The sequence below is a fragment of the Hemiscyllium ocellatum genome, chromosome 31, assembly GCF_020745735.1.
Source record: "Hemiscyllium ocellatum isolate sHemOce1 chromosome 31, sHemOce1.pat.X.cur, whole genome shotgun sequence".
Taxonomy (NCBI): domain Eukaryota; kingdom Metazoa; phylum Chordata; class Chondrichthyes; order Orectolobiformes; family Hemiscylliidae; genus Hemiscyllium; species Hemiscyllium ocellatum.
The window spans coordinates 41,748,841-41,771,435 of record NC_083431.1 but is presented as its reverse complement, the minus strand read 5'-3'; the positions used below and the strand labels follow the sequence as shown (position 1 = coordinate 41,771,435).

The window sequence follows — 22,595 nt, the reverse complement described above, 5'->3', positions numbered from 1 at the left end:
TTCCTTGTCTTAGGAGACAGGTCCAGTTGTTCATCTTCTAAAGTCTCAATGTAATTAAACAATGTTACGCGGGAGACAACAAACAATTACTATTCTGGTGACCCAGTTGAGTGAGTGCTCGAGTTTCCTCCAGAGGGATCTTGGCAATGGAAGCCCCTTGACTCCAGTTTGTCTGCAACCTGAATTTCAATTACAGCTTGTTTCAACAGTTGTATACGTGATTTGTCATGAATATCAGATTACTTGCTTTTCAAAACATGCAGCAATTCTTGCAAAACACCGGTTTTAAAAGCAGTTCTTTATTTCAGTCCATAATTTTAAGAAGTAGAAAAATAAAAACTTTTAAATCTATACATGAACTGCACAATTCAAAAAATCATAAATGAGACCCAGAGAGTTATAATTTTTTTGTTTTAAAATGCTTAAACACATTTTCTCTTTATATAATAAGACTTAGTTCACCATTCAATAAGCTCATGACTGGTCCGAAGAAGACCTCAACTCAACTAATCTGCTGAGTCCCATAAGCCTTGATTCCCTTGTCAAGCAAAAAACTGTCTAATTCAGTCTTATTTATATTAAACCTCCCTTAACTGCTCTCCTTGGAAGAGAATTCCAAAAACTAATGTCTGTCTGAAAGAAGACCATGCTTTCTAGGATTTAGGACTGACCTCAGCTACAATTCAGTAACTTGTATATTTGCTGCTAATATAGAAACGCAACTGAGCAGCAAATAACAATGCCTTGTTGGCTTCACTCTGAAATGTCTATATTTGAATGAAGGAGCATGAAATTTAATGGATGTGTGCCTTTTCATTGGCAAGATAAATTTCAATATGTTCTTGAAGCTGAGCAATAGATCTTTCCTCATTTATACTTAATTTAACTGAAAACTGTCACAGTCACTTAGCACCAGACCTAATTTCAACTTTAAAGACTTGGACAAAAGAGCTCAATTCCAGAGGTGAACAGAAAATGAACTGAGCCAGCCATTGAAATATTGTGGCTGCAAAAACAGGTCAGAGAGTAGGAAACCTGCAGCAAGCAGCTCATCGCTTGTCACCCCAGTGCTAATCCACCATCTAGAAGGCACAAATCAGGAGTGTGATTGAACAGTTGCCACCTACCTGAATGAAGGCAGCTCCAACAACATTCATACAGGACAAAGCTTGACTGATACCCCATCCACCCTCTTAAACCTTCATGCCCTGAACCACTATTGCACAGTGGAATTAGTATGTACCATTAACAAGATGTAGTGCAGTAACACACCAAGGTGCATCCAACAGTAACTTCCAAACCTGTAACCTCTAACAGCTGGAAAGATGACAGCAGTAGATGAATACCATAACCTGCAAGTATCCCTCTAAGCCACACACCATCGCAATTTGGAACCATATTCCTGTCCCTTCACTGTCTCTGGGTCAATATTCTGGAATTCCCTCTCTAACAGTGCTATGGGTATAACTTCACCGAAAGATTGCAGCAGTTCAAAAAAGTTACTTTCTCCAGAGTAATTAGGGATGGGCAATAAATGCTGGTAGGCCAGTAATGCCCATGTTCCCTGAGTGAATAAAATATAAACCAATAAGATTAATATTTCAAATTAATTCACATGCATTTTGCCAATAGTTCAAACATGAAAGGTTTGGAATTTTCAACATTATTACTTTTGAGTCAATTAAGTCAATAATAGGAGGCTTTGTTGAAAGCCTTTGAAGAAGACTCAAATTACTGGCACACAAAAGGCCAAATGAATAAAGGAAGGAAAGGAGAGAGAACCCTTTCAATATATGATTTGTTTATTAGAGCAGATAGGAAAATGCAACTATAAAAGCAAACAATGTTTCTGAATAAAATGGCTAGCAGAGAGGGGAAATTAAAAGAAGGAAAATAGTAAAAATGTCCATTACCCATTCTTAGGGCAGATCATTCAGAGTATGGGATGTAGATGGAGATTGGGGTAAACAGTAATGAAATGGGGGAAAGGGGCAACAATAGAATTAAGGGTATCATTGGAACAAGGTGATAGAAAGAGGAAATAATAACAGGAAAATAAAGATGTAAGAACATCAAGGTTTCAATTGGAATTACTGAGAACTATATTTTCTCACAATTGACACACAAAATGGAGCATTTATACAAATGATTTGGATATAAGCATAAGAGGTATAGTTAGTAAGTTTGAAGATGACACCAAATTGGAGATGTTGTGGACAGCGAAGATTGTTAACTTGGATTACAACGGGATCTTGATCAGATGGGCTGAGGAGTGGCAGATGTAGTTATTTTAGATAAATGCTGTATTTTGGGAAAGCAAATCTTAGCAGGACTTATACACTTAATGGTAAGGTCCTAGGGAGTGTTGCTGAATGAAGAGACCTTGGAGTGCAGGTTCTTAGCTCCTTGAAAGGAGAGTTGCAGGTAGATAGACTATTGAAGAAGGCACTTGGTATGCTTTCCTTCATTGGTCATAGTATTGATTACTGGAGTTGGGAGGTCATGTTGCGGCTGTGCAGGACATTGGTTAGGCCACTTTTGGAATACTGCATGCAATTCTGGTCTCCCTCTTAAGGGAAGGATGTTGCAAAACTTGAAAGGGTTCAGAAAAGATTTACAAGGATGTTGCCAGGGTTGGAGGATTTGAGCTATAGGGTGAGATTGAATAGGCTGGGGCTGTTTTCCCGGGAGTGTCGGAGGCTGAGGGGTGACCTTATAGAGATTTATAAAATCATGAGAGGCATGGAGAAGGTAAATAAACAAGGTATTTTCCCTGGGTTGGAAGAGTCCATAACTAGAGGGCATAGGGTTTAGGGTGAGATGGAAAAGATATAAAAGAGGGGCAACTTTTTCAAACAGAGGGTGGTGCGTGTCTGGAATGGGCTCTCAGAGGAAGTGGTGGAGGCTGGTAAAATTGTAACATTCAAAAGACATCTGGATGGGTATACAAATAGGAAGGGTTTGGAGGGAACTGGGCCGGGTGCTGCAGGTGGGACTAAATTAGGTTGGGATATCTGGTTGGCATGGACGGGTTGGACCTAAGGGTCTGTTTCTGTGCTGTACATCTCTATGACCCTAATATAACAATTAATAACTCCTTTCCTCACCTTGTGACTATTATCTCCTCCTACCTGAAAGTAATGAAAAGACAAAAGCTGAAGCACAGAGTTAAAAGCAAAGAGTTAATGAAAGGGAAACAGTCGATAAACAGGAAGAAATAGACAGGAGCACCATGCAGGAAATCTATATTTATGTGAAGGTTAATGGAAATCTGGAATCCTTTCCAAAATTTGCTGACGGTGGATCATGTGAAAATGTTAAAATCAAGATTGTTAGTTTTTGTGAGATTAAGGAATTAAGTGTTGTGGAACTAAGTTGAGTAAATGAGTGTAATGGACAGATCACACATTAACTAATTCAAAGATGAAATTGCCGAAAAGAGAGTAAATGGCTTAGTCCTGTTCTTAAGGGACAAAGAGAATAGTCAGCAAAAGAAGAAACTGGTAAGTGAGGGACCATATTTCTTCACAGGGACTCGTTTTCATTCTCAGTGAAAGAGATATGAAAACTCTGGAAAATCAACATCAACAGGATTTACAAAGAAACTCTGCAGATCTTTTGTCAAATCTACAATTTGGAACCAGGAGGTGATGTGAAAATTTATCCCCCATGGTTTAGAATGCCACAGTAAATACAATGGCCTTTTAAAAAATTGCTTACCTGCTTAAAACTCCTTGCTTCCTATTCATCTCCACTGTAGCAATGGAATGTTTTCCACCATTCATGATCTCTGATCTCAACTGCCAGGTTTCAGGATTTTTGGGCCACATGTTTTTCAGGTTCACTCCTTTTTTGGCTTTTACTCTGAAAAATGTTGAATAAAACAACAGTCAGATAATTTCAAATAAGTTATCAAATCAAAAAAGTAAAACACTTTGATGCTCTGATTGAATCAGTGCTGCCCATTCATGTTGAGAACTCAGAATAGAGAAGTGCACTGCATAAATCAATTATCTCAATGTCAGGACACATATGCAATAAAAGTGTTCAATACATACCAAAACAATACTAGTTCTGATTTAAAATAATTCTTAACTTCTATTTTTTGCACCTAAGTCATATTAGAGAATAATGTCAGGGTGGAGAACAGGACAAAATTGCAAGTATAGTGTTGGGCAACTTGATTTATGAAGTGTTTAATATCACTGTTTCTGAAATTGGACTTTGAACTGGACATGTGGGGTTTGATCTGTGTCTATGAAGGGGTTTAATAATTAAGTTGTAAGTATATCTGTAACCATGATGATTTCTTTTAAAACAAGTAGGAGAGAGATATTTTCTAGATAATAACGATATTATTTTAGGTGAGCTTTATGAGCAACAAAATAAACAAATATGCATCATGTTTCAGATAGAAGAATCCAGAGTTTTTTTAATCATGTTGGAGGAAACACCCATACTTCAAAGGTTTTAGTATGCAGAAGGGTTGGCTGAAATTACATGTATAAGGCAGTTGCTCTTGTAGAAAGCGATAGCTTAGAGTTCTTCAGAAATAGGTTACCTCAGTGTCAGGAGTTTAGTCTAAAAAGTCCAGACCAGAAGTGTTTTGTTAAAACCCTGGAAGGGTTATTTGAAGCTGAGAAAGCCTAAACTCAGTAATAAGAAAACTGAAGGAATCAGCTTCCAGATTCTCAAAACTGATAATTAAAAGAAAAGTTAAATTAAGCCATATGAACACAATAGAGACAGGACTTCTTTCTGATGTGTGTACTGTAAAGAAATGCTGTTGGGATTAATGGGATTATACATGACCATGTGTTTGAAAATCCTTAAACTTGTGTCATATGTAAATACCAAATTGTTTTCATCTTTTTTGTGTAATATACTTCAGTGTTCTTATTTTTACCAAAAATCTGTTGCATTGCATGCTTGCATTTCAAGAATTACCATCTTATTAAAACTCCTTCCAAGAAACTAAATATGATCTATCAAACCAAATTTCAGTCTTCGGATATGACCTGTTCAGCAATTTACATCAGCTAGGACAATAACAAAAGAACCAAACCCATAGCACCACAAATGGCTCGGCTATTCAAAAAGAAAAGAAGAATAATGGATGAGCAGTAATGATAGGAAATTCCACAGTTAGGATAAACAGACTAGTATTTCTGCAGCCAAAGTTTTTACTCCAGGATAGTACATTATCACCTCGGTGCCTGGATAAAGGATGTCACAGGGCAGCTGCAGGGTATTTTATTAATGGGAGGTTGATCAGCCAAAGGTTATGTCCACATTGGTACCAACAACAGTGTTAGGAAGAGGAATGTAGTCCTGTATTCCAAATTTAGTGAAGTAGTCAGAAGATTAGCAAAGAAAACCTCAGAAGTAAGAATATCCCCATTACTCCCAGTACCATATACGAGTGAGTACAGAATTAGGAAGAGAAGGTGGATGAATACTTTGCTTTTTCTATATTCACTCATGACACATGGGCATCACTGGCTGGCCAGCATTTACTGCTCATTCTTAGTTGCCTTTGAAAAGATCATGGTGAGTTGCCTTCTTGAACCCCTGCAGTCCATGTGCTGTAGGTTGACCTACAATGCTGTCATAAAGCAAATTTGAGGACTTTGACCCAGTAACAATGAAGAAACGATGATATATTTCCAAATTTAGATGGTTAGTGCCTGGGAAGGGAACTTTGTCATCCCACGTATCTGCTGCTCTGGTTCTTCTAGATGGTTCTGATCATGAGTTTGAAAAATTCTTTCTTGGATGTCTTGGTGAATTTTTGCAATGTAATGATTATCTTCAACAGAGACGAGATAAACATTATCCATTGACAATCAATGGCTTTACCATAACTGAAAATCCCACTATCAGCATCCTGGGGATTACCATTGACCATTGGATTGGATACTCTTTGGAGGGTCAGTGTGGACTCGATAGGCCTGATAACCTCTTTCTATACTAAAGGGATTCTAATATTTGTTACAATGGAGGACTCAACATATACTAGGATAATAACTTTAGAAGGTAATGTAAAGGGCAACAAGGGACAAGCATTCCTAGATTCTGTTCAGTAGAATTTTCTGCAGCAGTATGCATATAGCCCGAATAAAAAGGGTGCACTGTTAGACTTGGTTCTTGGAGCTGAGGTGGGTCAAGAAAATCAAGTGAATTTGGAGGACATTTAAGGAACAGTTCAATAAGGCATTCATGAGGTCATTGGATAATTATTTGGATAGAAATAGTATGCAAGGGCATGGGGAAAAAGCAGGAGATTGGCAATAGGTAACAATGCTCATTCAAAAGCTGATGCTGACATGATGAGACACATATCTTTGGTGCCATTACATGTCTGTGATTTTGTCATAAGTGTATCACGAGGTTCAGAATGATGGTGGAAAAGAACAATAAACAATCCAATGTGAGAATAATACACCAGGGGAAAATGACTTCAATGAGGCAAGAATGCAACTATTCTTGGAAAACCTGAGTCATATGTTGGGGAAGAAAAAAACATGGCTGAGCAATGTGTTACCTTTAAAGAAGAGATCATTCTGGTAAGGTATATCTGTCAAAAGGAAAAAGTAGGGCAAAAAATCCAGAGGTATGTGGATGAAAAGGAGAAATAAAGACAAAGAAGAAAAAGCTTATGAGAGGTTTCAGATAGAAAGTTCAATTGAGAAACAGGCTGAATATAAAAGGCTCAGAAAGAAGATGAAAAAGTAGACACATGAAGCAAAGAAAGGTTATAAAAACAGACTAGTCTAATAACATAAAATGAAATCTCAAACCTTCAAGAAGCACATAAGCAGCATAAGGATGATAAAAGGACGAATAAAACCAATTAGGGAACAAAATATGGATTCATACAAGAAATGAGGGTGCAGGGATGAGATATTAAATGAGTACTTTGCTTCTTTATTAGATGCTACCAAGCCATGGTGAAAGAAAAACAAATTGATAACTAGAAGGATACACAATTGATAAGGAGCAAGTATTGGATAGATGGTTTGTACACAAAGATGACAAGACACTGAGTCTGGATAAGATATATCCAAGGATATTGAAGGAAATATGAGTGGAAAATTTGGGGTCAACGTCAAAATCTTTCAGTATTCCTTTGACTCAGGACAGTGTCAAAGAGAATAGTAAACAGGATGCTGTTGTTCACGAAAAGGGTGTAGAGATAAGGGCCAGCAATTACATACTGGTGAGTTTAATTTCATGGTGGGGAAGCTTCCAAAGCTATAATTGTGGATAGAATTAATAGTCACATGGATACATGATTTAGAGAGTCAGCATGATTTTCTGAAAATCATGTTTTGCTAACATTCTGGAGACCTTTTTAAAGATGTAGTAGAGAGGGACAATGAGGTAATGCTAATGTTGTGGTGTACATGAACCTCCAAAATGTTTTTGATAGTGTTGACAAACGTCTGAGCAAAATTAAACCTCATGGAAGAAAAGTGGGCAGTAGCAACGTTAGCAGAGAGAAATAGTCAATTATATTTTTCAGGCTGAAGGAACATTTATAGTGGAGTTCCCCAGCTGATATTCAAAGTCTTGTTCTCTTTATAGAGCCATAGACTAATGCAGCATGGAAACAAGCCCTTTAGGCCAAACTGGTCCATACTGATCATGGTGCCTACTCAGCTAGTTCCAATTGCCCGCATTTCGTCCATATCCCTTGGAATTCCCATCCATGCATCAATCTAAATGTTTTTTAAATGTTGCTATTGCACCTGCCTCAACCACTTTCTCTGGCAGTGCATTCCAAAAACGGACCACTTGCTGTGTGAATAAGTTGCCCCTCAGGTTCTTCTTAAATCTTTCTCCTCACACGTTAAACTTATGCTCTCTAGTTTTCATCCTATCTATGTCCCTCATGATTTTATACACCTCACCCCTCCTCATTCTCCTATGCTCCAAGGAATAAAGTCCTGTCTTGGCCAACCTCTCCCTATAATTAAGGCCTACTAGTCCTGGCAACACCCTCATAAACCGTCTTTGCACTCTTTCCAGTTTAACTATGTCTTTCCTATAACAGGGTGACTAAAACTGTACACAATACTCCAAGTGCAGCCTTATCAACCACTTATACATATGTAACATAACGTTCAAACTCCTATACTCAATGCCTCAACCAATGAATGCCAATATGCTAAATGCCTTCTTCATCACCCTGTCTATCGTGGTACCGCTTTCAAAGAACTATGTACTTATACTCCAAAGTCCCTCTGTTCCACAACACTCCTCAGGACCTTACCATTTACTGTATAAGTCTTACCTTGATTTGAGTTTCCAAAGTGCAATATCATACTTATCTGTATTGAATTGCATTTACCAACCTTCAGTCCACTTCCCCATTTAATTAAGGTGGCTTTCTAATTTTTGATAACCTTCCACGCTCTGCTTCTAACCAACAAGCCAATTTTGAATCCAATTAGCTAGGTCTCTCTGTATCATATGTGACCTAATCTTTATGACTAGCCTGTCATGAGGGTCTTTGTTAAAGGCCTTACTAAAGTCCATATTGACAACATCCACTGCCCTATCTTTATCTATCCTCTTGGTTATCTCTTTGAAAAACTCCAAAAGATTTAGCAGATATGAATTCCCATGCACAATTCCTTGCTGACTATCCCTAATCAGACTTTGACTATCCAAATGTTGGTTGATCCTGTCTCTCAGTATCCTCTCCAACAACTTGCCTACCACTGATGTCTGGCTTATAGTTCCCTGGCTTGTCTTTGCTACCTTTTTTATCACATCCTCTGGCAGCTCATTCCATACATGTACCACCCTCTGTGTGAAAAAGTTGTCCCTTAGGTCCATTTTATATCTTTCCCCTCTCACCCTAAAACTTGCCCAACCTCGTTACCTAAGAGGAGGTTCTGTTATTGAGTTTTGAGAAGATTTGTAGCTCGGGTTGAGGTTCTGGATGCAAGTTTGCTCGCTGAGCTGGAAGGCTTGTTTTCAGATGTTTCATCACCATACGAGGAAACATCTTCAATGAGCCTCCGGTAGAGCACTGGTGGTATGGCCCACTTTTTATTTATGTGTTTAGATTTCCTTGGATTGGCGATCCACATGAAAGACATGACCCATTCTCATGAGTACCCTTACATACAGATGAGGAAGGATACCACTTCGACTGGGCCAACACATCCATCCAAGGACAAGCCAAACAGAGACATGCGCGAGAGTTCCTAGAAGCATGGCATTCCAACTGGAACTCTATCAACAAACACATTGATTTGAATCCCACTTACCACCCCCGAGAAAAAAAGAACAGGAAATGACAACACCAACCTAGGAAACTTCAACACATAAATAAAAAGCCGGCCATACCACCAGTGCTTCACCGGAAGCTTACTGATGATGTTACCTAGTATGGTGACAAAACGTCTAAAAATGAACCTTCCAGATTAGTGAGCAAACTTATGTCCAGGAGGTCTTGTGTTGCGCCCTCCCAAGTAGGGCCCTTTACATATTGATTTAGGAAACGTTTCTCGACATATTTGACAAATTCCACTCAGTCCGGACCTTTTACCCTCTAGGTGGCCCAGTTAATACAAGGGAAATTAAAATCTTCAACCAATACAGGCTATTCTGTTATAATATGTATTTCATTAATACAAATTCACTGTAAAGCAATTGACAATTTGTTTGAAAGGCTTCAATGTTATCTGCCATTTAAATTAATCTCAAATGATTGTCCTTCCTACCACTGTGATTGGCTTACCAGTAGTCCTAAATCATGAAGTTTCACACTCTCATGATTATATTTTCCTCAAATTCTTTGACAGTAGAGTTAGAAGAAATAGTGGAAATTACAGCAGATGATGCTACTAACTTTTGAAAGTACTCTGCTGTCTAAGACTGTTGACATAGAACATATTCATTATAATTCGCTATCTCCCTTGATCACAAAAGTAATAAGTAGTACTGTATTGAAACTTTGAACCAAGTGGGGAATAAGATTGATTCCTAAAGGTTATTAACTACCTTTCCTGAAGTCTGATTTTTATTTCAACAAGTTAGACTATGTTGTATCTCATAAGTGAACAGCAATTTGAATTACAAATGAAACAAAAAATATTTCACAGAAAAGCATGAGGTATTCTGCTCTTAGTGTGATATTATGCATTTTAGGTAACACCAGAATTGGCGATTAAACAAAAGCATTTTCACAAGTATTTGTCATTGTACACAATTATGGGAAATATACAATGCATTAGATCAATAAGACAGCAAGCACAACTTAACAACTAGTAAGGGCTACACAGAATAAACTAACTAATGCATTGCCATCTTCCAGGTTCAGTCACAGCTGGCCTGGAGGCAGGAAACAAACTTAATGACACCGGATGGTAGTAAGCTAGAACCCTGCCATCTATCCTAAAGAGGTTTTGGTGTGAAGGCCAGAGCTGAACCATCTTGAACTGTCACCAATTGAGTCCCTTGATGGTCAACTAATGACCACATAAAGGTCTCATCCTGCCCAGACTACAATTATTTCAGCTCCAGGCAGATCGAGAAAAAGGCCTCTTATCTGAATGGTAAACTGGGCCTCTCATTGACCAGGGTCACCAGGTGGGCAGGACATGCTGATCTGGAGTCTTGCAGAAAGTCCAGTGGCAGTTGAAAAGCTGCCTCAATGATATTAAAACCAACACTTGTCTCACTTTAGTAAGCTGCCACTTTCCCTCCTAGAAACAGGTTCATTTTTGGAATTAGTCTGAAAAATGGAAAATCCTGGCTATGATTTAGATGTCTATGAATGAGATGAGGCTAAAATTTCCTTGGTACTAAATGTTTGCTATTCATCAGACAGAATTTGTAAAATGCCATCTAATACTCTGGTCAATGTTCCATATGGGAGACTGGACACGTTATAATAGACTGGCAAATGAAGTACTTCAAGTCATAGAGATATACACACGGAAACAGACCCTCTGGTTCAACTCGCCCATGCTGACCAGATATCCTAAATTAATTTAGTCCCATTTGCCAGCACTTGGGCCATATTCCTCTAACCCCTTCCTATTCACATACTCATCCAGATGTCTTTTAAATGATGCATTTTACCAGCCTCTGCCACTTCCTTTGACAGCACATTCCATATATGACCACCCTTTCCGTAAAAACGTTGCCCCAAAGGTCCCTTTTAAGTCTTTCCCCTCTCACCTAAAGCTATAGCCTTTAGATTAGATTAGATTAGATTCTCTACAGTGTGGAAACTGACCCTTCAGTCCAACAAGTCCACACCACCCTTCCGAAGTGAAACCCACCCAAACCCATTCCCCTACCCTATATTTACCCTGAGTAACACGCTTAACACTGTGGGCAATTGAGTATAGCCAATTTAACTGACCTGCACATCTTTGGATTGTGGGAGGTAACTGGAGCACCCAGAGGAAACCCACGCAGACATAGGGAGAATGCGTAAGCTCCACACAGACAGGTGTGAATCAAACCCAAGATGCTGGTGCGGTGAGGCAGCAGTGTTAACCACTGAGCCACTGTGCCACCCATGTTATGGAGTCCTCAACTCAGGGGAGAAAAAAAACTTGTCTATTTATCCTACCTATGCCTCTCTTGGTTTTATAAACCTGGAGAAAGTCACCCCTCAGCCTCCGAGGTTCCAGGGAAAACAGCCCCAGCCTATTCAGCCTCTCCCGATAGGTCAAACCATCCAACCCTGGCAATATAAATCAATTCTTGAACCGTTTTTATGTTTTCCAACATCCTTACTATAGGGGGAGACCAGAATTTCACACAATCTTCCAAAAGTGACATAACCAATTCCTGTACAGCCGCAACATGATTTCCCAACTCAATGCTCTGACCAATAAAGGAAAGCATGCTAAATGCCTTCTTCATTATCCTATCCATGGTGAGACTCCACTTTCAAGGAACTATGAACCTGCACTCCAGGGTCTCTTTGTACAGCAACACTCCCGAGGACCTTACCATTAAGTGCATAAGTCCTGCCCTGATTTGCCTTTCCAAAATGCAGCACCTCATATTTATCTAAATTAAACTCTATCTGCCACTTCTCGGCCCTTTTGGCCCATCTCATCAAGATCCCATTGTACTCTGAGGTAACCTTCTTCGTTGACCACTACACCTCCAATTTTGGTGCCATCTGCAAACTTATTAACTATACCTCCTAAGTTTACATCCAAATCGTTTATATAAATGACAAAAAGCAGTGGAGCTAGCACCGATCCTTGTGGCACTCCACTGGTCACAGGCCTCCAATATGAAAAGCAATCCACTGTCACCATCCTCTGTCTTCCACCTTCAAGCCAGTGTAATGTTAAAAGATTAAATGGGGCTATCTCTCTGGACATTAATGTAATATTAAAGGCTTAAACTGCACTGTCTTTGGGTGGGGACAAAAGCCATGAAAGAATGCAGATGACTATCCATTAATAAACTTTAACTGTTTCCTTTGTTCAGAGAGAGTTTTTTGCCACGACCCCATAAGCTCTGCAAGGTGCATGTTAAAGGTTGCTCTGAAAAGCCTGTGTTGCACTGTGTTTAATAAATTTGGTTGCTTGTTCACAGAAGTGGTGTGTTGCAGTTGCATCACGTATGTAAGAACCTCAGGAAAAAATAACCTAACACCAGTTCTGTATCCAAAAGGCTAGTTCTTCTTGTATTCCAAGTGATCTAACCTTGCTAACCAGTCCACCATGAGGAACCTTGTCGAATGCCTTGTTGAAGTCTACACTGATCATGTCCACCATCCTGCTATCATCCATCCACTTTGTTACTTATTCAAAAAACTCAATCAAATTTGTGAGACATGGTTTCCCATGCACAAAGCCATATTGATGAGTCCTAATCATTCCTTGCCTATCCAAATACATGTAAATCTTGTCCCTCTGGACTACCTCCAACAACTTGCCCACCAGCAATATCAGGCTTACCGGTGTATAGTTCCCTGGCATTTCCTTACCACCTTTTTTAAATAGCGGCGCCATGTTAGCCAACCTCCAGTCTTCCAGCACCTCACCTGTGACCTGTGGGCCAAGCAATCACTTCCCTAGCGTCCTATAGAGCTCTAGGTACACCTGATCAGGAGATTTATCCATTTTTATGCCTTTTTTAGATATCCAGCATTTTCTCCTCTGTAATATGGACATTTTTCAAGATGTCACCATGTATTTCCTCACATTCCATGCCCCTCTCCAACACTGATGCAAAGTACTCATTTCGTGTCTTCCCCATCTTCTGTGGTTCCACACATAGGCTGCCTTGCTGATCTTTGAAGGGTCCTATTCTTTCCCTAGTTAACCTTTTGTTTTTAATGTATTTGTAAAAGTCCCTTTGGATTCTTCTTAACCGTATTTGCCAAAGCTATCTCATGTCCTTTTTTGCCCTCCTGATTTCCCTCTTAAGTATACTTCTATGCCTTTATTCTCTTCCAAGTATTCACTGAATCCCTGCAATTATATTATACTAAGCAGCAGTTAGAGGCAGTGAGGAACATACAGAAGCTAGGAGGTGTGATGGATGGCATTTGTGGGAAGGGAGAAAAACTGCAGATACGGTCAGGTAAATGGGTTACTGCCAGGAAAGGTAGGAGAGGGAGGCAGGTAGTACAGGATATCCCCATCTCTGGCTATCCCCATCTCAAACAAGCATGCTGCTTTGGAAAATGCAAGGGGTGATGGAGTCTTAGGAAAATGTAGCTTGAACAACTAAGAATCTCGTACTGAGACTGGCTTTATTGTAATGAGGGATACGCCAGGTTCCAAGTGACCAGTTGTGAAAGGGGATTCTCTAGTCAGAGGCACAAGACGTTTCTGCGGCCAGCAGTGAGAAATCAGAGCGGTGTGCTGCCTCCATGGTGCCAGAACCATGGATATCTCTGAGTGAGTGCAGGATCTTCTCAAAGGGGAGTGGGACCAGAAGGGGATCGTTGTATACATTGGAACTAACAACATAGGAAGGCAAAAGGCTGATATTCAGAAAGGAGAATATAGGAAGTTAGGCAGAAATTTAAAAAGGAGGTCCTCGAGGGTAGTAATATCTGGATTACTCTTGGTGTTATGAGCTAGTGAGGGTAGGAATAGGAGGATACAGCGGATGAATGCATGAATGAGGAGCTGATGCAGGGGAGAAGGGTTCACAATTTTGGATCATTGGAATCTATTCTGGGTAGATGTTACCTATACAAGAAGGATGGATTGCACCTGAATCAACAACATAGGAACGGAAAAGGTTCTGAAGAGACATTACAGAGAGTTAAGCAGGAATTTAAAAAGGAAGTCCTCGAGAATAGTAATATCTGGATTACTCCCGGCGCTACAAGCTAGTGAGGGCAGGAGTAGGAAGATAGAGCAGATGAATGCATGGCTGAGGAGCTGGTGCACGGGAGAAGGATTCACGTTTTTGGATCATTGGAAACTGTTTTGGAGAAGAAGTGACTGATATAAGAAGGATGAATTGACCTGAATTGGAAAGGGACTAATGTATTTGTGGGGATATTTCCGAGAACCACTTGGGAGGAAATGAACTAGAAAGGTTATGTGGGGGGCTGTTTGGTTTGGTGGGACCCAGGGAGATTGTGAGGAAAGAGATCAGTCTGATACTGGTACAATTGGGAAAAGGAGCAAGTCAAACAATCAGGACAGGCAGGAACAAAGCAGAGAATGAGTTAAATTAAACTGCATTTTTTTCAATGCAAAAGGCATAACAAGAAAGGCAGATGAACACAGAGCATAGTTAGGAAATGGGCCTGAGATATCATAGCGATCACAGAGACATGGCTCAGGGATGGACAGGACTGGCAGCCTAATGTTCCAGGATACAAATGCTATAGGAAGGATAGATAGGGGTCAAGAGAGGATGGGGAGTACCGCTTTGATTAGGGATTATGTTACTGCTATACTTCGGGAGGATATTCCTGGGAATACGTCCAGGGAAGGCATTTGGGAGGAACTGAGAAATAAGAAAAGGATTATTACCTCGTTGGGATTGTAATATAGACCCCCCATAGTCAGCAGGAAATTGAGAAACAAATTTGTAAAGAGATCTCAGTTATCTGTAAGAATAATAGGGTGGTTATGGTAGGGGATTTTAACTTTCCAAGCATAGACAAGGACTGCCATATTGTTAAGGGTTTAGATGGAGAGGGATTTGCACAAGAAAATTTTCTGATTCAATCTGTGGCTGTACCTACTCAAAAAAGTGCAAAACGTAATCTACTCTTGGGAAATAAAGCAGGGCAAGTGACTGAGGTGTCCGTGGGAGAGTACTTTGTGGCCAGCAACCATAATTCTACTGGTTTTAATATAGTGATGGAAAAGGATAGACAGGATCTAAATTGGAGGAAAGCCAATTTTGACAGTATTAGACAAGAACTTTCAAAACTTGATTGGGGGCAGATGTTCTTAGGTAAAGGGACTGCTGGAAAATGGAAAGCCTTCAAAAATGAGGTAACGAGAGTCCAGGGACAATATGTTCCTGTCGGGAGACAGGTAAGACTGGTAGATGTAGGGAATGCTGGATGATCAGAGAAATCAAGGTTTTGGTCAAGAAGAAGAAGGAAGCCCTTCATCAGGAGGGGGGTGATGTCAGAGGTGATGGACTCTCAGGGAAATGTAGCACGATTAGCCAAAGTATTGAGACTAAAGGGCCGATGCCTGAAATGTTGATTCTCCTGCTCCTCAGATACTGCTTGACTGGCTGTGCTTTTCCAGCACCACACTCATTGATTCAAGAACTTACTTCATTGCATACTACCCATAGGTCTTATGAACATACAAGTAAGGAGCAGGAGGCGGCCATTCAGCCCGACATGCCTGCTCTGTCATTCAAAAAGAATGTGGCTGATTTGATTATAACCAAAAATCCCTCCTGCTGTTATAATGTTTCACCCCCATGTTCAAAAATATTCAAGGACTTCACCACCTTTTCAAGAGAAGTGCTCATGAGACCCTCGGAAAAATAATTCTCACCATCTGTTTTATCTTGATTCCATTTAAACGGGTGCCCTATGAATTTTTAACAGTGAATCTAAATTCTCCCAAAGAGGGAACATATTCTCCAAACCGACCCTGTCAAAACCCCTTATAATATTTTACATTTCAAACACATCAACACTTACTCTTCTAAATTCCAGCACATAGAAGCTTAACCTGTCTACTTTTCCTCAAATGACAACCCAGAAATATAGATGTCTTTCCTGTATGTCTTTCCTGAAGTGCTTCTGTTGCATTTACATTCCTCCTCAAAAAAGTTGACCAAACATGGAATTCCAGATGTAATATCACTAGTTACCCCTATAATTGAAATATAACCTCCCAACTTTTTTATTCAATTTCTCTTATAATAAATGACAACAATGAATTAGCTTTCCTAGTTACTGCTGTGTCTGTGTTCAAACTTTTCTGCGTCATGCAGTGGGATAGCCACACATGTCTGCACCTCAGAGCTCTGCAATCTCGCACTGTTTAAATAATGCGCTTCCTTATTATTCTTCCTGTTGAAATGAACAAATTCACATTCCCACAAATTGCTCCTTTTGAAAATCTGTGCTCACTCACTTAATCTATTTGTATCACTTGCAGCGCCCTTCTGTCCTCATCACAACTTACTTTTTTTTAATCTATCCTTGTAACATTTTTTTACGTAGCTCCTAGGGGTGTTTTAGCACTGGGTCAGGAACCTCCGACTCTACCTCTGATACAACATGTAACATATAGTAGCTCATCTCTTGTGCTCAAAGCGTCTCGGAAGAAATTAATTCTCTTCTTCAGGCAGCAAAGGCATCAAGGTGGCAATGCCTGTGGTATCTTCAATGCTTGATGGACAGAAAGAACCCATGGGTTCTGGAATTGTCAGAAAAGCTGTCAAAGAGCCAGGCACGTTTTGTTCCCACAACAGTTGCGAGGTTGCAGCTTTCATATGGTCCACGTGTTTATTCAGGACCATCACACCTATCCAAACTTCATATGTCACTGGATTTCACCTGCATTGACCGTGCCCCTTACCCCTGTGAGGCCAGTCCCATGGTTTCAACACTAAACCTTGTTACCTGAAGTAAACTGTCTCTCTCACTTAGTGGAGTCTTGTGTCCGATATTGGCATTCCTGATGACTTTCCACCTCACCACCCAGGTTGGGAAGATCAGATTTTACCTGATGCAGAGTCTTCTCCCCATTAACAATTCTGCTGGAGCTATCCCTGTAGTTGCCTGAGGGGTGGTCCTACACCAAATTAGGAACTGGGATAGTTAGTATCTTGTGAACCTGTAGGCTGTTTCTTGAAGTCTGACTTCAAAGTTTGGACTTCTACTTCTGCCAGACAACTAGACAATGGATAGTATGGGGCTGTTCTAATATGATAAATACCATTTGACTTTCAGAAATATTCAAGTTCCCTGCTGGTAAAAGTTGGCCCATTATCTGTGACCAACTTTTCTAGGAGTCCATGTATGCAGATGTGTGCAGTTTTACTATCATCGTCCTCTGTTTGGTGTATAAACTCTCTGCAGATCCAGCGACTTTGAATGACTAAGAACATTGAGCCCATGAAAGGACCTGCATGGTTGATGTGTAACCAAGTCCAGGGTTTATCTGGTCATTCCCATCAATGTGTGGAAGCTGTTGGGGGTAATTTTTGCCCTTATTGGCACTCGGAGGACTGATCCACCAATGTGACTATGTCTGCATCCAATCCTGGCCATCAGACAGAACATTTTTATTCTTGAAACACCTGGGTGACCCTGGTGGAGTTCAACCAGTAACTTGTGGCAACTTTTGCTAGGGACAGGCGATCTTACACCCCGAAATAGTATGCCATCTTTCTTTGTGATCTGGTCTCTCCGAGTCCAGAAAGATTTCAATTCTGGTTGTGACAGCCCTTTGGTTTCCTCCATCACAACCAGCTCTTTCAGTTTTGCCAAGACTGGATCTTTCTGCGTCTGATGTTTTTGGCTGTGACTGGGAGTGTGTCCAGAAAATTTAAAACCATTACGGGGCTATTCCAATGGTGATACCACTAATGGTGTGTCTGCAAGTAGAAGGTGGCTCAATGCATTCACATTAGTTACTTGGCCTCCCAGATGGTGTTCCAACTTGTAATTATATGCACTTAGTATTAAAGCTCAGCACTGAATTCGGCAAGATTGCATGGACGGCACTGCCTTGTCCTGTTTAAATAGACATAGCTGGAGTTTGTAGTCTGTTATTATGACAAATGTACACCCATGAAGTTATTGGTGGAACTTCCTGACTCCAAATACGTCTGCTAAACTTTCCTTCTCTGTCTGGACATATTTACGCTTTGCATTAACCAAAATTGTGGATGCATACACTATTAGATATTCTTCTCCATTGGCCACCCATGAGATAATACTATCCTGAAGCCATATGTGGAAGGATCAGAATACCAGATCTTACTTGGGCTCACCACCTTAGAGGATGATAGCTGTTTCTTTACTTCCCAGAAAGCTGTGTATAGGCCATGTGACATTTCCAAAGTTGACCCTTTTTTCAGAGTTAATGCAAATATGTCAGAGTGGAAGCCATGTTCTGTGTGAACTTTCTATAATAATTCACCAGCTCAAGGTAAAACCTAAGCTTCAGCGCAGACATGGGAACTGGGGTATCTTTGTTAGCCCCCCCTTCATCTTCCAACAGGTGTAATATGGTATTGTCGACTCCATAGCTCAAGTAGGTTACTTGAGGAGTTGCAAACATACATTTTGCCCTTCTAAGGTGTATGTCCACCTTGAAGAAATGTCTAAGGACTATGTCTAAGCTCTCCAACTGCTCCTTACTGGTTTTCCCTATTATTAGTTTGTCATCTAGATAAATGGTGATTTTGTAAAACGTTGCCCATAATCTGCTGAAAAACTGCACAAGCTGATGTTACCACAAATGACAGTCTCGTATATTACTACAAATCCTTATGGGTATGGATTGTAGCATACTTCTGGAAATTTTCATTTAACCACAACTGCACATTGTATGGCTCATGTCTAGCTTCATGAAGGACAGCACTGTCCCACCTTTGCATATCAATCCTCTATGCAAGAGATTGGGCATTTATCCATTGCTGTTTGTTTAAAATTCCCACAAAGATAAACCATCAGGCTTCACAATTGGTATGATCTGCACTGCCCATTCTGTAAACTGGATTGCTCTGATAGCTCGGAGAAAGTGAGGACTGCAGATGCTGGAGATTAGAGCTGAAAATGCGTTGCTGGAAAAGCGCAGCAGGTCAGGCAGCATCCAACGAGACAGGAGAATCGATGTTTCGGGAGTGCCTGAAACGTCAATTCTCCTGCTCCTTGGATGCTGCCTGACCTGCTCTGATGGCTCCTTTGCTTTCCAACCTTCTGAGTTAACTGTTGCAAATCAGGTGTAGGTGGACTTTCCAGGGTGTGTACTCTCCTGGATACTGCCCAAAGAGTTCTCTTACTCAATTTCGGTCTAGGGGGACTCTTTTGCTATCTTAAATCTTAAGGAGCAATTACAATAGTTTGCCAGACTGGATCCTGAAAAACATTTTAATCTTTTGGCCAGGGCTTGGCTTCATTTTGGGGTTTTGCTCTGGGTCAACCAAGAGTGTCTGTGTTCAGGATACACCGAGTGAGAATATGCAATTGCCTTTGCTCAAGTAGTGTTCCCCAAGCTCAGTTGGACTGTCAAGGGTGTTCACTTCCATTGGAAAAACCTGTAACTCATCTGCTCTGGTTGTAATGTCTGTTGAGTTTCAGCTTCAGCTGGTAGGCCTTTTTGGATGGTTACATCACTCATACCTCTACCAAACAGTCTCTCAGCATGTCATTAAGGGTTTAACCAAAGTCACATGCCTCTGTCAGTGATCTTAATGTGGTCAAAAATCTCGATATGGATTCCCCTGGTTCTTGAATTGCCAAGTAAAACCGATAGCATTTCATAAACAGAGGGGGCTTTGGGTCATAATAGTCATGAACTAAATCCATCAACTCTTGAAAGGTTTTAGTAGCTAGTGTCTCAGGGAAAGTTAGGCTCCTAATAACCGAAAAAGCTGCAATCTACAAGCCGTCAGGAGAATTTTCCTTTTATTTTTCATCTGCCCCAATGTCATTTGCCCAGAAAAAGTAACACATACTGGGCCCATCTTCAATGGCAGGTTCAATTGTGCCAATCTTCCCAAATAATTGCATGATGTTAGAAATGCTCACCTCAACTCAAAACAACTGTTGCTACTGTGTTTCTTCAGCAGTGTACCTTTTTGTTGATGACTAAAATAGCTCCACATAAGCTGATATCCTGTCACTAAGCCAGACTTTATTTACACATGGAGAGTCCTTGACACCGATCAGCTTCCTCAAAGCCAGCTCTCCAGTGAACAGGATGTCTGACACTCCTGTTCTTTCCTGTCAGGCAAGGCACTCTGGTTGGACTAGATTAACAGCCCCAATCAGGGAACTCATGTTCGGTTAGGTCCATCTGGCTGTCCTCATTACAATCACTACAACTTCTTTATTGTGTTTTTTATATTCTGTCCAACTAGTATGAGTAAGGCGGTGGTACTGGAGAAAGTAAAGGGTTGGAGAGTTGACAAATCTATCTGACCCGATGATTTATATCGTAGAGTTGTACATAGTTGATGTATTGGTGGTCATCTTACGGCATTCTGGAATGGAGTCTGCAGATTCTAAGTCTGCAAATGTAACATCATTATTAAAGAAAGGAGGAAGGAGGAGAATATAGAATACAAATCTATTTAACTAATATCAGTAATAAGGAAAAGACTATAATATATTATGAATTCTTTAACAGCTAAATATCTAGAAAATAATTATCTTAATGAGTACAGTCAAAAATCATATTTAACAAATAGGTCAGATTTTCAGGATGCTATTAGCAGATTAGATAAGGAGGAACCACTGGACATGGTGTATTTGGACTTTCAGAAGGTCTTTACACAGGAAGTTTAGTAAACAATATTGAAACACACTGAAGTGTGAGTGATACACTGGCATGGATTGAGGATTGATTAATGGAAAGAAAACTAAGAGTATGAAGGAACCTTCCTTGGACTGCCTCCACTGCCAGGACATCTTCCACTGCCTTTGAAATAAAGTCAAATTTCCACTTGCCTTCCCTGTTACCTGCTGAATCTGGATGCTAGCATTCATGGACAAGAATCCCCAATTCCATCTGTTCTTTAGCTTATTGCTGTCTGTCTCCAATCAAATAATATTTAGCTCCTCTATGTTTTTCCTGCCAAAATGCATAACCTCACATTATATTCCATCTGCCAAGTTTTTTGCCCACTATTTAACCTGCCTCTTTGTGTCATCCTCACCACTTGCCTTTCAACTGTTTTGTAAATCATCTGGCAGCTTGGTTATAGCACATTTACTTTACTCATCCAAGTCATTAATATATATTGTGAATAACTGTGGCTCCAACACTAATACCTGCAGCACACAACTAGGTACAGGTTTCCAGCCTGAAAATACCTCTTTAATGCCAAGTCTCTAAATTATATTAGTTAGACAACCTTTCACTTTGATTAAGGTAAATAAGTAAGTATTTTGCATACCTTGCTACTGTGCAATTTTCCATGCAGCCTAGAGACCACAATGCTATGCAGGTACTTCCTATGGATATTGTTCCAGATATCCACTTCCCTTTTGGTGATAATGCATATCTATATTCTGATAATTTTATGAAAATATTTTGTGTTCAGAGGAACAGCTCCAAGCTGTAGCAAGTGTATAACTGACAAAGAAATTGATATTCCTGTAATAGTAAGGAAGCCCTCATTCCCTCACTCTTCATCCTTCCTTTCATTTACTAAATTTATCTTTGCATCAGTGAATGTCACAAATGCAAATGTGTTGCTGGTCAAAGCACAGCAGGTTAGGCAGCATCTCAGGAATAGAGAATTCGACGTTTCGAGCATAAGCCCTTCATCAGGAATAATCCTGATGAAGGGCTTATGCTCGAAACGTCGAATTCTCTATTCCTGAGATGCTGCCTAACCTGCTGTGCTTTGACCAGCAACACATTTGCAGCTGTGATCTCCAGCATCTGCAGACCTCATTTTTTACTCGAATGTCACAAATGGACAAAGAGAATTTCAGTTCATCATCTTCCTCTTCAAGGAATTGCGAAAGTTTGAGTGCTAGTTGGTTCAGTATGGAGGGCATGAGGAATCATGGATAAGGGTACAAGGTTATAGGATTGCGTGGAAGGTATTGGTTATGAGGAATTAGGAGTCTGTCTATGTCACTTAAGAAAATAAATAACAGATGAGAAACACTTCGTAAGAGATAGGATAAATGTCATGCAGCTTTAATTGAATTGAACTTTATTATCAACTGTAGCCGTAAGACAGAAATTTTCTACTGTAGACAATAAACTGTATGCAAGAAGGAAAATACAAATAATTAATCACATCACACATTCAGCCAACAATCGAATCTTGAAATCTTAAGATCTTAAAAAGATAGCCGATTCAAAAATTCCAAAAGCTTGGTAACGTATATCAATGTGATTGATATTTCACATTATAATTTTTGACAATGTAGAATATAAACAATGGATTTCTCTGATCAGCCT

General features: G+C 40.0%; 1 protein-coding gene across 1 annotated transcript in view; it reads right to left on the bottom strand.

Annotated features, from left to right (window-relative positions):
- Positions 1-22,595, bottom strand: part of tmem132e (transmembrane protein 132E) — a 533,792-nt gene that overhangs the window by 360,029 nt on the left and 151,168 nt on the right. The window contains exon 3 of the mRNA XM_060847811.1: positions 3,721-3,864. Coding sequence (XP_060703794.1) covers positions 3,721-3,864 — 144 coding nt within the window. The remainder of the gene's footprint in view (positions 1-3,720; positions 3,865-22,595) is intronic.